The 16,864-nt window shown below is 38.5% G+C and overlaps 1 protein-coding gene across 2 annotated transcripts in view; it reads right to left on the bottom strand.

Moving 5' to 3' along the window:
- The window catches only part of NUP153 (nucleoporin 153), a 61,853-nt gene that overhangs the window by 43,653 nt on the left and 1,336 nt on the right, over nt 1-16,864 (bottom strand). For both annotated transcript variants that reach the window (XM_061147559.1, XM_061147560.1), the window contains exon 2: nt 3,696-3,918. In XM_061147559.1, coding sequence (XP_061003542.1) covers nt 3,696-3,918 — 223 coding nt within the window. The remainder of the gene's footprint in view (nt 1-3,695; nt 3,919-16,864) is intronic.

The following is a 16,864-nucleotide window of genomic DNA, read 5'->3' as shown; positions in this document are numbered from 1 at the left end:
GCTGAAATGTTTCTTAAAGCATCAAGTATTCTAATTTTGTAGTAGATCCTAAAAGTGCTTTTTACTGACCCATTCTCACCCCTGCAGCAGTTTATCCCATAGGATATTTTCTAGATATTGGCAGACATCTATTCAATCTAGAATATACAGAAGCCATAGAGAAAAAGCAAGCTAGTATGATACACTTCTACTGGAAGGTACGCTGCTAACAGCAATGCCCGTTTTTTAGGTTTATATAGCTTCCTTACCCTCTAAACCGGGCCCAATAAAGGACACATTTGGAGATAGTAAGACTAAATTAGGTCATGTTATCTACAGATTCACATCAGCCATAAACGCTCAGTTTCTAAGAGGACACCTATGATATCACAGTATTAATCAGCCAGTATAGTCTACAACTTCAATCCACGGCCGATCAGCATGTTAGATGCACCATAATGGGCGTCCCCCTCAGAGATCTGAACTCTCACTGAATCAGTAATAATCTATCCTGTACATCATTTGAGGTTCCTCACCGATTAATGCCATTAACCGAGTAAAAGAAATCGAGACACCTAATGGCTCACCATCATTAAAACAGGCAATACAAGGAGGTACATAAAAGCAGAAAGCTGCAGACAGCAGATACGAAAGGGGCTACAGAGTCTGTAACTGTTTGCACTGCACTGTGCTATTTGAGGGATGTACAATATTCTCCTGCTCCAGTTACTATTAATATGAGTTACACTTGTAATTAGTAAGCAATACGCAGGACTGTCACATCTAAATTATTTTAGGCTTTCAATACTTTTACACTACTTTAGGAGCAAGTATGTGTAAGTTGTTTTGAGAACGCACTGTCAAATTTAAGAATAATGTTTCACAGAGTAAACAGTGATTTAGATCATTATCTAATAAGATCTATATCCATCACACACAGTTATCCATTGATACTGTAGTCACACATTATGTAACTGTAAGTACTGAATACTTTGAGAAAGACGGAGGCAGACTGTCAGACGAGAACTGCCTCGAACTTACAGATTTTACGACAGGAGCAGGAGTCAGCTCTAAGACAAGACAGAGGGAAAATGCCAACAAGTTTTTGAAGTTAGTATCAAAAGCTGCTCACAATTTGCTTCTAAATCAGAGGAGTTCGAGTGAGAAGGTGAGTGAACAGATGTGGAAACAAGGAAAACAAAGTCAGCCATAAGCTGGCTGTCCTTGAAACTGGCTAACAGGTCCGAGGGGTTTACTGTACTATCCGCCTCCTTCCTTTTATAGTTTGAAAATTTCCTCAATAATTTAAATTTAGAAATTATTCACAAAGGTGTGTGTACTATCTATCTATCTATATATATATATATATATATAATAGAAAGCTACTGTGTAAACTTAATAACATAATGAACAAAATCCAAGTGGGAATGAACCTTGGCAGAGCACTGTCATCATTTCAACAAAAGTACAAACACACAAACAAAAAGGAACCTCACAGCTGTACAATGAGACACTCCATTTATCTCACACCTAAACTGAATTCTTCAAGTTAGTTAATCCCCACAAGCATTAGGATGGAAAAAGCTTCAGTCACAGTAGATAGATGCTGGTGCACACTACAAGTCTCTAGTCAAAAGAGAGAAGTTGGGGTCCCATTCGATGTCAGAAGCAGTCACCCTAGAGACCTACCAAGTAAAACCTCCAGATGATTGCTCTAAGTATATTAGAAAGAGATCTTGAAAAGTAAAGATATTAAAACTCCCTAAGTTACTCTAATAAAAGACTAAGCCGAATTGAGTATCACTAAGAAAACTTAGATTTGCCAATTCTCCAAAATAAGAATCCCTCTTTCAGCCCATTTCACTCTCACTAGTTCTCACTAAAAGCAAATCAGGCAGGAAAATAAGTTACTAGGTATACCAAAATTAATAGGCACATATTCATATCAATTATTGAGGCAAGACAAGATTTAAGTTATCAAAAAAATTGCTGTAATTGGAAGTCAAAACATGCAGTGAAAGAAAAAACTATATAAACTGAAAAGAAATGTATACTTGAGAGATAAAGTGGACCTCAAAATTTAAAATTTTTGTGCTTCGAAGGACACATCAAGAAGCTAAAATGGGAGAAAAATGTTTGCAAGTCATATAGAGATAAGAGACTTATATCCAGAATATGTCAAGACCTCTTTCAATTCAATTATAAAAAGAAAAATAACCTGGTGAAAAATGGAAAAGGGGGATTTGAATAGCCCATTTCTCCAAAGATATATAAATGGTCAGTAAGCACACGAAAAGATGCTCATTATTAGTGATCAAGGAGATGCAAATCAAAATCACGAAGAGATACCACTTCACATCTACCAGAAGAGCTATATTTAAAAAAAACAAAGAAGTATTTGTAAAGATATTGCATTCTTCATACACTGCCAGGGTAAAGAAACTGCATTCCTCACACACCACTGGTGGGAAGGTAAGATGGTGTAGTCATTTTAGAAAAACCGTTTTTTCCTCAAAATGTTCAACTACCAGATGACCCAGCAATTCTACTCCTAGGTACCTACCCAGGAGAAGACACATCCACAAAACAACCTGCACAGGAATACTTAAAAAAGCAGTGTTCTCAATACTCCAAAAGTAGAAACCACCCAAATGTGCATCAACTGGTAAATGGATAAATAAAATGTAGTTTATCCAAGCTATGAAATATTATCTGGCAATAAAAAGGAAGTTCTGATACATGCCATGACATGGATGAGCCTTGAAACCATCATGTGAAGTGCGAGAAGCCAGTTACAACAGAGCACGTATTTTACGATTCCATCTATATCAAATGTCAGTCTAGACAAATCTATAGATACAGACTGGTGGTTGCCTGGGGCTGGAGGGGTAGGGATGGGCAGTGACTACTAATGGGTATAGGATTTTAGGGGGATGGGGTGGGGAAGGATGGCAATTAAAATGTTCTAAAATCGACTGTGGTGACTGAACAACTCTGTATATACTAAAAATCACTGAACTAAAAAAAAAAAAAAAAAATCACTGAACTATACACTTCAATGGGTGTTCACTTAAATGGGTGAACCCTTTGTTACATGAAGTACATTTCACTAAAGCTATACAAAATACATGAAGTGCAATGACAGAGTAAAAGTCCCAAATATGTCATATTCACGAGTTACCTGAAGCTATTAAATATTTGCAAACCCCACAAAACGCCTTAAGTAAATCCAAAACGCCTTTAAAACAGGGCCGTTCACTGTAAGATTAAGGAAAGAGCCCAGCTGAGTGGGCTGCAGAGGACGGGAGCCAACTGCAGTTACACCACAGCCAAATCGACGCGCTGTGGGGGGCCTTAGCCACTGCTCTCTTAGTTCCAGGACCCATTCACATTCACTCTCTTCAAAACCACTCATGAGGGTACAGAGGGGAACAGATGATCTTGACCAAAGTCACACAACTAACAATTGGTGGTATGAAAATTCAAACCCAATGTCTAACAGCAGAGCTGGTGCTCAACTGATACAGTATTTTAACCTCCCTTAATGAACAAAACACTGCTAAATTAAAAAGATACCAATTTGAAGGTGATCATCAGCCTCCAACCTGGTTTCTGTACTACACAATTAGATTTACCACAGCTAGGCAATATAAAAATATTTTAGATTAAGGCATGAAAGCCTATCATTTAAAACAAAATATCCACATTCTATTTACCTTCTGTATTACTGCCTGTTGGCTCAGGAGTGATTCTCCCATCATGAATGTTCGCACTCTCCTCATCGGAGTATACATGGTCATCTTCCCTATTTTCTGGCCACTGCGGCACCTCTCTTGTGTCTGTTGAGCAGCTACATACATCTTCGTTCTTGCTGAAGTATCTCTGTAGCCATCCAGGCACAATATTCTTAACAGATTCTGTAACCCTGCTAAGAATGCCCTGTTGAAGAGGAAAACATGGAAGGCAGTTTAGAAATTTATCTTTTAAAATAAGTACCTATATACAGAAAGCCATACTAAGCAAAACATAACTATTTCCAACAAAGTTTCCTAAATTTAGTTACTTGAGTTAACACTGACATAATAATGCATTTTACAAATTCTATAGACTTTATGAAATTCCTACTTTTTTCTTTCTTCTACATGCATGTGTCCATGAGCCAATACTCCAACAGGCTTTCAACTAAACAATATAAATTTTAGATTTAGTAGTAAGATATGCACTAAAATGCTATAATCCCAGACAAAAGGTAGCCATCTTGATCCCAGCATATTAAAGCAATAGAAATACCTTCAACAGCTTCCTCAAGCAAATATTTTACTGTACATTCTTTAACAACAAAAATTTAGACAAATAAAAAGGAAGTAAGACAACAAATTCAACATAAAAAAATCTAAGACTTTCACTGATAGCAAAAGTTTGTTATATTAAATGTTGCCTAAAAACCAAGAATTTTATTACAGCAACTTTTAAAGGGAGAAAAAGATGTGGTACAACAACTATCAGCATTATTAATGTTCATCATCAGACACTGTTCTCAGCAGTTGATACATACTATTCAATTTACTCCTCACACCTATTTTATAAAACTGCTTTTAACAGTGCCACTTGACGAATGAAGAGGAATAATGAAGTAATGTGCCCACGGTACAAACACAACTGCTGTGGAATATCTAGCATGGACTCTGGGGTCAGCAGGCTGTACTCTGATTTACTCAAGTAAGATAAGAACAACACCCTTTCCTACCATCACTCGATACAAATTATAATGAAGTGCAAATGAAATAATGTGAAAGCACTTCACAATTTACTAAATATTAACAGAAACATACACTGATAATTTCATTACCAATAAGAAAAAAAGTTAGCAGAAACAACCTGGGGTGAGGTAACCAGTTTCAGGCAACAATTTCTTTCACAGAATAGGATCAGAAAGTCACAGAAGGGGAAAAAAAAAACAAGAGTCAGCAGGTACAAAAAAACAATAAAGTAAGGTAGGATACATAAAGGTTGAAAGCAAACCCAAGACAAAAGAGGACTTGAAAAATCCTGTCAATAGAAAAGATGGAAGAAACTTCTGATATAGGCACTTGGACAGTATCTTCTGATTATCTGAAAAGGTGTAGGTAACGACTAGGAAATAAGCAATTATTTTTGCTCCAAACAGAATTTTTGAACAGATCTGTAATGTAAACTCTCTAGCAACACATGAAGCCAACAGTCATGGAATACTATTGAAAAACACAAATTCACTGCTTCCCTTTTCTATGCTAGTGTTACACAGTACTAGCTTTTCTGGCAAAGATTTTATACCTACTCCAAGATTTAGTATTTATAAAAACACATTTATTATTTTGCTGTTTATATTTAAATATTACTTTACTCCCCTATATTCCAAAATTCTTCAAAATGCTTTCAAGATATAAATTTTCAAAAAGGCATACTTTAAAAAATATATGTATCTACCTATTTATTTGGCTGCACTGGGTCTTAGTTGTGGCATGCAGGATCTAGTTACCTAACCAGGGACTGAACCTGTGTCCCCTGCACTGGCAAGATGGAGTCTTTAGCCACTGGACCACCAGGTAAGTACCCAAATGTTGCGGTCCTTTAAAGGACCGGAACCTGGTGGTCTGCAGTGGACGATAAGAAAACAAAGAGAGAAAGAGGCTAATATTCCCTGGGTTACGCAGAGAACTAATAAAGCCCTGGAACAGGGCTTGTACTGCTCACGAAGGCACAGGGCGTCCTCTCGAGGAGGTCTTGAAAGCCCGGGCAGGAAAGTGAGCTCGGCAGGTTTCCACGCTCCAGAGAATTAGCCGAAGGGGGAGGGAGGGAGAGAGAGAGAGAAAAAGAATGACACGGGGACCCAAGTCTCTAGTGGAACAAAGGTGCTTTAATGATCTTTGTGTGGGTATATATAGGCTGTTGTACAAGGAATTTCTTTTGACAATGATAAAGATAAGAAAACCAGACTACAGCAACCATTACCAAGGAAACAGGGAATTAACAATGGTCATAAGGTCAGAAGACAATCCATACCTCAAGAAAGTGGGTCGTGACTAGGCGGTTTTGTCATAAGGTAAGAAGTTTACTGAAGGAAATCCATGCATGCGTTTCATCCCATGACCTCAGCCCTGGGAGCAGCGTGCCGCCCCTCTTGTTCCTGTTACCAGGAACTGATAAGGAGCAGAGGGTTTATGGGAGACAAAAAACAGCACACAGGAATTCTTCTGTTAAACGTTCCCTGACACCCAAAAGGCATGCCTGATATGAAGCATTATAGGAAAAATTCGTATAATATGTAAAATAAGCCTTGCGTAGACTCCCTCTAAGGTGTTTAGCTACTAAAAGTATTAAGAGATTCCTGTGATCTCTACTCACCTAAGGAGGCAAGTACAGCACAAAATAAATTAACACCATCCTTAACCAAAGGTCACTTATGTGCCAGCATTAGGGAACCTGCCTGCCAATGCAAGAGACGTAAGGGAGGCAGGTTCGATCCCTGGGTTGGGAAGATCCCCTGGAGGAGGGCATGGCAATCCACTCCAGTATTTTTGCCTGGAGAATCACAGAGGGCTATACAGTCCATAGGGTCACAGAGAGTAGGACACAACTGAAGTGACTTAACATGTACACATGTGTAGGTATTGTTGAGAATAAATCAGTAAAAATTCAACAGTCAAAATAGATATTAAAAGCTCATTCACTGAAACTCATGAATTTTGCTTGCAGACTCTCTTTTTCTAAACTAAAATGTAACCAATTTATTTAACCACAGCACAGAGCAGCTTAGTGTAAGATTACAGTGAGAGAGAGAAGAAATACTAGCACGATTACAAACACTATTAGAAAGAAATATTCCCCATACTTCAATATCCCTCTACAGGGTAAATGACCCTAAGTCATCAAGAAAATCAAGAAAAGTTACAGTAAGCTCAGTAAACCCTAATTCAGTAAACCCTAAAACAGGTAGGGCTCACCTGTTTTAACAAACCCTCACAAGTGATTCTGATGTATGCTATATTTTGAGAACCACCAATCTAGTTAAAAAGATTAGGAAATTAAATACATTTCAGGAAATCACAATACAATTACCTCTACAAGAGGTGAATAAAATTATGTATACTTAAATCTTAATATTCCATTACCTGGAAAATGTATATGTGGGGCACTAGTCAGACACTAATTAAGATATATCAGAATACGAAGCAACCAATCAGAAAACAAAGCTTAGCGTGGACAGTGCTGAGACCATGTGGCTCACCTAACCACTTCCTGAGCATTTCCCAACTGAAGCCATGACTTTCACCTGTCCTGCTGCTTCACGGTTTTCTATCTGCGTGTGTTGGCCGCTCAGTCACGTCCAACTCTTTGTGACCCCACAGACTATTAGCCCGCTAGGCTCCTCCATCCATGGAATGCTCCAGGCAAGAATACTGGAGTAGGTTGCCATTTCCTTCTCCAGGCGACCTTCCCAACCCAGGGATCAAACCCGGGTCTCCAGCATTGCAGGCAGATTCTTTACTCTCTGAGCCGCCAGGAAAGCCACCAGGAAGTTTATTTCTCTTAATAAACAGCTCTTTCTACACAATAAAATCTACCAAATCACAGATTTGATTCTGTACCAGTCCTCACTTGCCCTTGCCTGACACCATCTCCGATGACTGTCTCAACAAAGTGGCTCATGAGAGATTCTAGAGGTCATTAGCTATCAGAGGATGGAAGGAAAGTGAAGTCTCTCTTCCTGGGCTCTCTCTGCTCAAACACCCCATCTTTAAAACTACAGCTCCAGCCAGCCAGCCCTTGTTCCACACCAGTTACACGGTTTCTTTCCTTTATCTGTCCAGTCCTAGGAGAGGTGGCAGCTTCCCACCACTGCTGGTCTCTCAGCATCCTATGTATTCCTTTAACCACCAGCATTTATCTCTGAGCAGACTCTTAAAAGAAATTTCAGCTGGAGTTAACTGCTTCTTGCTGGGTCCTTAACTGATACAGCAGTGTACTTTCGTTAAATTTGTTTTCTAATTAACATGAAAATTAAAGTCAGCCAGTTCATTGGATTTATCTTCTTTAGCAACAATGGAACACATGTACCACATTCGGTGAAACACATTTTTTTTGGCAGCATGCTGGTATCTTAGTTCCCAGTGAAAGTGAAAGTCGCTCAGTCGTATCCAACTCTTTGTGACCCCATTGACTACACAGTCCATGGAATTCTCCAGGCCAGAATACTGGAATGGGTAGCCTTTCCCTTTTCCAGGGGAATCTTCCCAACCCAGGGATCGAACCCAGGTCTCCCACATTGCAGGCAGATTCTTTACCAGCTGAGCCACCAGGGAAGCCCTTAGTTCCCAGACCAGGGATCAAACCTGGAGGCCGGCAGGGAAAGCACCAAGTCCTAACCAGGAGGCCACCAGGGGTTCCCCCAGGAAGCACTTATTACCCGAAAGTTACATCCACCTTTTATCTCTGCAAAGCAGTACACAAATGGACCAGGAAAGAGGCTTATCCTGACGAATATTTTAAAATCTTATCTAACAGAGGTAAAAGCAAACATTGTCTTACTTCATTCGATTAATTTAATCAACACTTACTGATCATACACTACAGGTCAGGCAAGAACACTGGGGATAAAGCAGGGAACAAATCCCTGCCCTCTTGGAACTTAGACTCTAAGTTAGGGAGACAAACAAGTGTAACAGGTAACACACGACACGGTGATTTGGTGCTGCAGGCAACAATAAAGCAGGAAAGCAAAACAGAGCAGCTGTTTTATACAGGCAAGGACCTGGGAAAAGTGAGGAGGCGCCTTGTGCATTTCTAGCAGAGAAGTATTATACACCGAGGAAACAAAAAGTGCGAAGACCCAAGTGTAGAAGTGCCCTTGGCACATGCTGTCCAAGCTTCTAGAAACCTTGGTAATAAATGCTTAATCTAATAGACTTGATTAGATAACTACTTAAATCCTTCGAAATTCCCCTTTGATCATATGGGTGTGTGTGTGCACGCACGAGTGTGTGTGAGAGAGAGAATCCGTGTGTAACCTTTTGTTCCAAAACCGAAAACAGTGGTCCTCAAACTGGAAGTCTTCAGACCAGCAGCCTCTACGTCACCTAAGATCATGTTAGAAATGGAAATCTGTTTTAACAAGCTCTTGAGGTGATTCTTATGCAAATTAAATTTGAAGAACACTGTACTAAAATCATCTAAAAACTCAATTACAGGTCTCCCAGCTAAGGCCAATATAAACATAACCGTGAGAATAAGCTTAACAACAAAATTAAACTATTTCTGACATTATCTCAAATGCCATGCCACTTATACCCATTTTCAAATCTATCTACTTTATAGTATGAATTCTGAAAATCAAACATAGAAAAGAAGTAAAACATAAAAAAGCATACTTCTGAATCTATTTTATTCCCAGTTAAAGACAACTTCTGCTTTATTGACTATACCAAAGCCTTTGACTGTGTGGATCATGACATACTGCAGAAAATTCTTAGGAGATGGGAATATCAGACCACCTTTGTTCTCTCCTGAGAAATCTGTAAGCAGGTCAAGAAGCAACAGTTAGAACCAGAGATGGAACAATGGACTGGTTCCAAATCGGAAAAGGACGACGTCAAAGCTTTATATTGTCACCCTACTTATTTAACTTATATGCAGAGTACATCATGAGAAATGCCAGGCTGGATGAAGCACAAGCTGGAATCAAGATTACCGGGAGAAATATCAATAACCTCAGATATGCAGATGACACCACCCTTATAGCAGAAATCAAAGAGGAACTGAAAAGCCTCTTGATGAAAGTGAAAGAGTAGTGTGAAAAAGCTGGCTTAAAACTCAACATTCAAAAAACCTAAGATCACAGCATCTGGTCCCATCACTTCATGGCAAATAGATGCGGAAACAATGGAAACAGTGAGAGACTATTTTTTTGGATTCCAAAATCACTGCAGGTGGTGACTGTAGCCATGAAATCAAGAGACGCCTGCTCCTTGAAAGAAAAGCTATGACCAAGCTAGACAGCATATTAAAAAGCAGAGACATTACTTTGCCAACAAAGGTCCGTCTAGTCAAAACTATGATTTTTCTAGTAGTCACATAGGGATGTGAGAGCTGGACCATAAAGAAGGCTGAGCGCTGAAGAATTGTTGATTTTGAACTGTGGTGTTGGAGAAGACTCTTGCAAGTCCCTTGGACTGCAAGGAGAGCAACCAGTCAATCCTAAAGGAAATCAGTCCTGAATATTCACTGGAAGGACTGATGACGAAGCTGAAGCTTCAACACTTTGGCCAACTGATGGTAAGAACTGACTCACTGGAAAAGACCCTGATGCTGGGAAAGACTGAAGGCAGGAGAAGGGGATGACAGAGGATGAAATGGTTGGATGGCATCACTGACTCAATGGACATGATTTGAGCAAGCTTCAGGAGCTGGTGATGGACAGGGAGGCCTGGCATGCTGCAGTCCATGGGGTCGCAAAGTGGGACACGACTGAGTGACTGAACTGAACTGAACGACTTAACACATTTATTTATAGTAAATAATCAACCACCGGATACTACAAGTTTAAAGAGCAGCTCCTGCACTGCTGGTGGATTCTTCAGTGTCTGAGCCACCAAGGAAGCCCTGAAGAACTGCTAGGGAAAAGAAATCTGATCACGCAGAGAACAAGGCAGACAAAGAGTACGAAACCCTATCTACCATACAGATTTGGAGAAGCACTTCCTTGGCTGGCAATTTTTATGAATTTCAGGCACTAATGGAAAGCAGGGAAAAAAAGAAGAGCTAGAAAAGGGGAAAAATTGTTTTCTTACCAAAGGTTTCTTTGACTCTATTAACAATTAAGGGCCTTTTTATTGAGATAAAGGTTATTATTTCAAGAGTTATTTAGATAAGACGTTTCAGGTCTTTCCAGGAATGGGGCAAATCAGCTTCCTGTACGGAGCCAGAAGAAAGAACGTTTTGTGATACATTCTTTTTTTTTTTTGATGTGCAGCCTGAGTTCTTAGTTCCCTGACCAGGGATCAAATCCATGACCTCTTCAGTGAAAGCTCAGAATCCTAACCACTGGACAGCCAGGGAATTCCCTGCATTGTGATATTAAACACAAACAACCTAACCTTCAAGGGGAAACAGAGGTACATGGAATAAAGGTCTGCTAAGCAGTGAATACTCAAGCCCAACTTTACCAGAGTAGCTTTCTCTCCACTTTCTGAGGCTTCACTGACGTGATGTAGTTTTTTAAAGAAAAGCTTCTCTGATCCTCCAACTCTAGGACCCTCACTCACTCACATGCACCAATAGTGTCCTGTACTTCCTATGTGGAGGGGATCTGTCAAGTGGGATGGTGATGGCAATCTCTCACCTCCGCTACAGGGTCAGCTCTGTGAAGGCAGCAACAGGTCTACACAGTGCAGATTAGCTGCTGCATGATTTTAGTTTATCTACGGATGCAATCCTCAACCAACTTCTTATCCCCACATGGGATATGCTGTGGCAAGTTTCTAAAAAAAAGGACATCAGTAATCCTAGAATTCAAAAAATAAATAATACATTTGCTTGGTATAACAGTTTCAGTTTAAATATTTTCACTGCCACACTAATAGCCCTTCCTCCAAAAAACCATTTGTGAGACTACCCAAGAGCGTGGGAAAAACCAAACCATCCTTTGGAACGATAAATAACACAAAGCCATGAAGAGAAGCAGAGAAGTCAAAGAAAAAATTAGTCAATGGCTCTGAAAAAGCATCAAAGCAGAGTATTAAAATCTTAAAAATACTTCTTGTAGCCCCAAAGCAAAGTCTACACCAGATGACCCTAAGTAATGAAGCTAAATTCAAGGATTATAGGTGGAAAACTTTAAACCTAGAAGGGTTAAAATGATTGGATTTCTCCCAAAGAACTAAGGATTCTTCATTTGGCAAAACAAACCACAACAAAAACCTCATCATAATGCCACTGAGATTTAGAACAGTACTCAACTTGGGGGCCAGAACTAAATTCAATTCAATACTATACACTTACATTAAGTACATTCAATTTGTAAGGTACTGTGACATTAGCTTTTCGAATTATATTTAACCTGAGTTCAAGGGTTAATGAAAGAAGGCTGAGGTAACGTAAGGCTCTTTTACAATCCAAACGCAGAACTCATTTGTAATGAAAAAGAAATTCTTTGCCTATACATCATCTCACCAATGTGCAGTCTCAGAATAAGCAGACACTCTCCGTATCAGCGCTACATAGCCTTCCTCCTTCTTACATCTAGCTCTGTTCCTAATAGTTTTCTTGATTTCAGTTCTATTCAACTCTTTTCTTCACATTATCTTCTATTAAACAGTAGTATTCAGATTATAAAATCTCTTTTCTCACATAAACTTTACTAGATCTCTCACTATAAATGTCAAACATAATCTTCAGTTTGAAAGTTCTGGGGCCCTATTCTCCCAGAAGACACTGTTGTTTTGACTTTCATCTGCTCTTTGGGCTAGATTTTGCTGAAGTTTGTCAGTGACCCTTAGTTTTCTTCCAGGAGTCTATGAACTCTCTCTCAAACTCCCTCAACTCCCATGTCACTAGTCTTCTCTTTCAACTCTTTTTGGAAGTCTCATTTCAGATAGACTCCCTAATCAGTTTTCCCCCTGCTCCATCCAAGCCCAAGTGAAGAACAAGGGCTTAGAACCAAAGACTTCATCTGAGACTTGAATATCTAATTATAAAATATCTTTAACACTAAATAGTAAAAACCTAGATGCTACTCTAATCTTTCAGTTATTTCCAGTTTTTAATACACCCATTCTTACATTACTTACTTTAAAAATTTATCTATTAGAAAGTACCCAAATTCTACTGCAGTAATATTGAACCTGACTTCAATAATCTGAATTTAACCCAAGCTGTTATTTGTCACATTTTACAACCTACAGTTAAGCTTTCCCTATCCAACAAGTCTAAATCTTTCCAGCCACATAAATGGATTTCCATCCATTCTTTATACGTTTCATTTCTCTTTTCAATGTCAAGAGATTAAGTCAAAAAACATGAGCATACAAGTTATTCTAGCTAAAAAAAATTTAAAACTATAACTGGCCACAATTTTCAACCTCCTTTAAGGCTCTTTAACACTAATTCAGGTAGGAGAAACATGAAAATTATTTTTAGAGATCCATATTACAGAAGTAGAATTAATAGATAATTAACAGTAATCAAACAACAAGGGCAAGAAAAGGATTCCCTACAAGACCTTCCAAACTAGCAACAGGAGACCCAATAAAAGCCTAAGGCAATTTAACCCACTGAAAGTTATCCAAAAAGATACTGTCACTTTCCTTTCACAATCTATTTGGAAACTGGATGTAAAAGTGTATTAAGTCACAGGCAAATGGGCAGGGAAACTGAAATATCTTTAGACAGAAGAGGCATTCTATCACTCTGTTTCAGACAGTAAATACAGTGAATTGTACCTAGTGGCAAGACTTTTCAACTGGGCTTCCCAACACAGAAGAATCGTTGAAAAATATATTACAACCACAACCATAACCTAAGCAGCTACAAGTAAAACGCTTTTGAAAATACAAGGTCATTAATATTACATCTTTCCAATAATATTCTGTGCCTAACGAAATGGCTTTAATTAGTGACATCAGACCATTTTATTTCAAACTAATAGGTAACTGACTCAAAGAGCTTTCCAGGAAAGGCAGATATCTGGGCTTTTTTTGTCATGAGAAAAATTGGTGAGTAAGTTGATCTATTACACAAGGGCTTCTCATCACAAACAAAATTTTCTACTATGCATTAAACAGTATGTGGATTTATTTTCCTATACACTTAAACAACTGGCATCTATGAGGAAAATGTTAAAAATAACACATTTTTAAATAGTCTAAGGCTGTTTAAAGGTTTGGCCTCATCACTCAGAAAACAAGTTGTAAAATCCAATACAACCCTATAAAACATTGAATTTGGGTATATAAAATAAAGATATCTCTACTAATCAGAGACTAAACATTTAAATCAAAAGGTTCTATTTAACCACAACAGTTTCCAAGGAGTCCTTACTATATACGCCAGGCCCAGTTCTAAGAGCTTTATTATCTCACTCAACCCCTCACAACAGACTTCCACTTTTACAGATGAGTAAATTAAGCAGAGAGAACTTTTCAAGTCTGGGCAGAACAAGGATTCAAACCCAGATGCTCTGATTGGTTTACAGCACTTTTTTCAAAAACTATGTCCATTTGTTTTCGCTGACAGTATTAAACAAACATCTAGGATAAAGCAAATAAAGATAAAAATCAAAAAAATTCAGGGATTTCTGGGATGAGTTATGCATTCAATCTTTAAATATCCCTCCTTTTCAAAATTGAGAACTCTCTTTAGACATCCAATACCAAGCAGGACATAATTCTCTGGGACAAAATATCATACAGAAGCTACAAAACAGCAAACCACCACACAATCTTATAAACCAATACAAGGCAAACCATAGTTTGCGGCCCAAATTCAGCCCTCAGCCTGTTTTCATACAGGTCTCAAGCTAAGGATGATTTTTACATTTTTTAGAGTTATAAAAACAAAGAACATGCAGGAACAAAACCTAAAATATTTACTATCTGGCCCTTTACAGAAGAAGTTTATAGACTCCTGATCTAAGCTACTGAATAGGTAAAGGAGCTTTCGCCACCCACTCCCACCAAAAAAATAGCTAAATGCAGAAACTGACTTGGAAGACAAGCCGCCTCTAGGAAGATAAAATGAGTGGATTCCCTTAGCTCCAAACCAGAAGACAAAACCTCTGAAGCACACCCCCTAAAAAAGGGCAAAAATCAGTAGTTCCCCTCTCACCAGGAGGTGGCAGTAGATTCTTCAAGAGGCAGGGTTCTGATTTGCCCATGGGCTCAAGCTTTTTGTAGCAGCTATTAAGGAAAGCAGTTTGACCTCTCCAGAGCTCACTTTCTGGACCTGACAATCGACACAAAAAGGAAATGGGAAAAGAGACTGAACAGGCAACAAGAACTAACCACATACTCTTTAGGGACCTGTTCACTCCCACTAGAAAAATGATGCCATTTCCTAAATGCATCTGGGCTAAGAGTTAAGGGGTAGGGAAGAAAGCAGGTGAAAATGATGGACTTTTAATCATTCAGTGCTGTTCTTCACATTCGCTTAAGTTACCACCCTTCAGTTAGTTAACTGACAACTAATTTTTCTCTCCACAACTTCAAGCAAGATGTCATTTTAAAGCTCAGAAGTTCAAAGGAAAAAATGTAAACTTCAGATATACCTCAGCAGAGCTAAACCAGAAGTCAAAACAGGAAATTGCAAGTCAGTGGAACACATGTGAAAGTCACAGGTACTATGTGACTACACAAGCCAGTTATCCTGACAAGCAATGGCAAAGACCCACTAACTGAGCCAGATCTCTCATTCTTCTTTCAGCCCTCAACTGCACAACCGAAAAACTTTGTTTTTGCCCAGAAACCAGTGGACATTTAATAAAATACGTTAGTATAAAACATGCCATGTCATGAAGCTCCATGCTATTCATGATGACTCAGCAGCTGCTGCTAAACACAGAGGTGACAGCCTAGCAAGCAGGTAGTCTACAAGTTCACAAAAGTTTTGGTAAGGACTAAAGAACATCCTTATTTTAAGATTTTAAAAAATCCTCAAATTAAATATTCTTTTGTATACGCCTGGATACTTTTCTTTGGTAGTAATTGTCAACACTAATTGTTGTTGTTCAGTGGCAAGTCGAGTCCAACTCTGCAACCCCATGGACTGCAACACGCCAGGCTCCCCTGTCCTTCACTACCTCCTGGAGTTTGCTAAAACTCAAGTCCATTGAGTCAGTGAGTCATGCTATCCAACCGTATTAGCCAATACTAATAATACCTGCAGAGTTGATTAAGAAACTCCCAAACACATTTAATCCCAACTCAAAAGCTACAAATGTACTTTTTCAATTAAATGGCTGTGGCAAAAAGATGAATACTTTAGACAGGGGGAAATGATAAACTACCAAACTTTAAAATAAAACTGCACAGTCTGAAATCAAATTGTCAAATCAAACCAAATTGTCTAGACAATTTGGATCACAACTGTTATGCTGTTAAGGCATCATCTCCGTCAAATTAGGTTTTTATCCAAGTATATTTAAAAATAAGGTGTGACTTTGGCTTTTGCCACCTGGAATATACAAGCTCCTTTCTAAACTCCATCCAGACCATCCAGTGATCTGTATTTATATTTCATTTTTTATGTAGTAACTTTCTCCTAAGGAAAGCACTCAGACAATTTATTTTTCAGAAAAATCAGAAAGCACATGTGTCAAACTTCCTCACAACAAAAGGATTAAGTTAAAGGGCCAGGCTTGTGACCTGAATTCTAATTTTGCTACTCACAAAGAAAATTTGAAAACCAAGTCTATCTGGGGGAACACTGGTGGGAGGTGATAGTAATCAGAAGACCTGTAACCATTAGTAGAGAGCTACCTAATATTATAAACTACAAATTTCACTGTTAAGAAACTTCTCCCAAATCTTTACTTTTAAAATTCTGTTTTTAATGATACAATTTAACAACAGCACCAAACAAGTTTAAGTGTTAAATATTTATCATCATCCGGAATAAAGCAATCTAGAAGTCTACCTTTAACAGTATGCAAGAAGTTATGAGACCCTTTTGCTATACTCATTTGTATAGGTTTAAGGCCCACACTTACTTTCTACCTTAGTATCAGTGAAAAGTTTTATAAGTGACTTTTATTAGAAGGTTTTCAACATTTTCCCACTCAATCCCCCGTAAAAAACAAGCAAAACTTAAAATACTGAACTTTCTCAGAATCAAATGTCTGAGGATAAACTCATTT

The sequence above is a fragment of the Dama dama genome, chromosome 7, assembly GCF_033118175.1.
Source record: "Dama dama isolate Ldn47 chromosome 7, ASM3311817v1, whole genome shotgun sequence".
NCBI lineage: Eukaryota > Metazoa > Chordata > Mammalia > Artiodactyla > Cervidae > Dama > Dama dama.
Note: the sequence above shows the minus strand (reverse complement) of the source record. Positions and strands in the feature narration are given on the sequence as shown.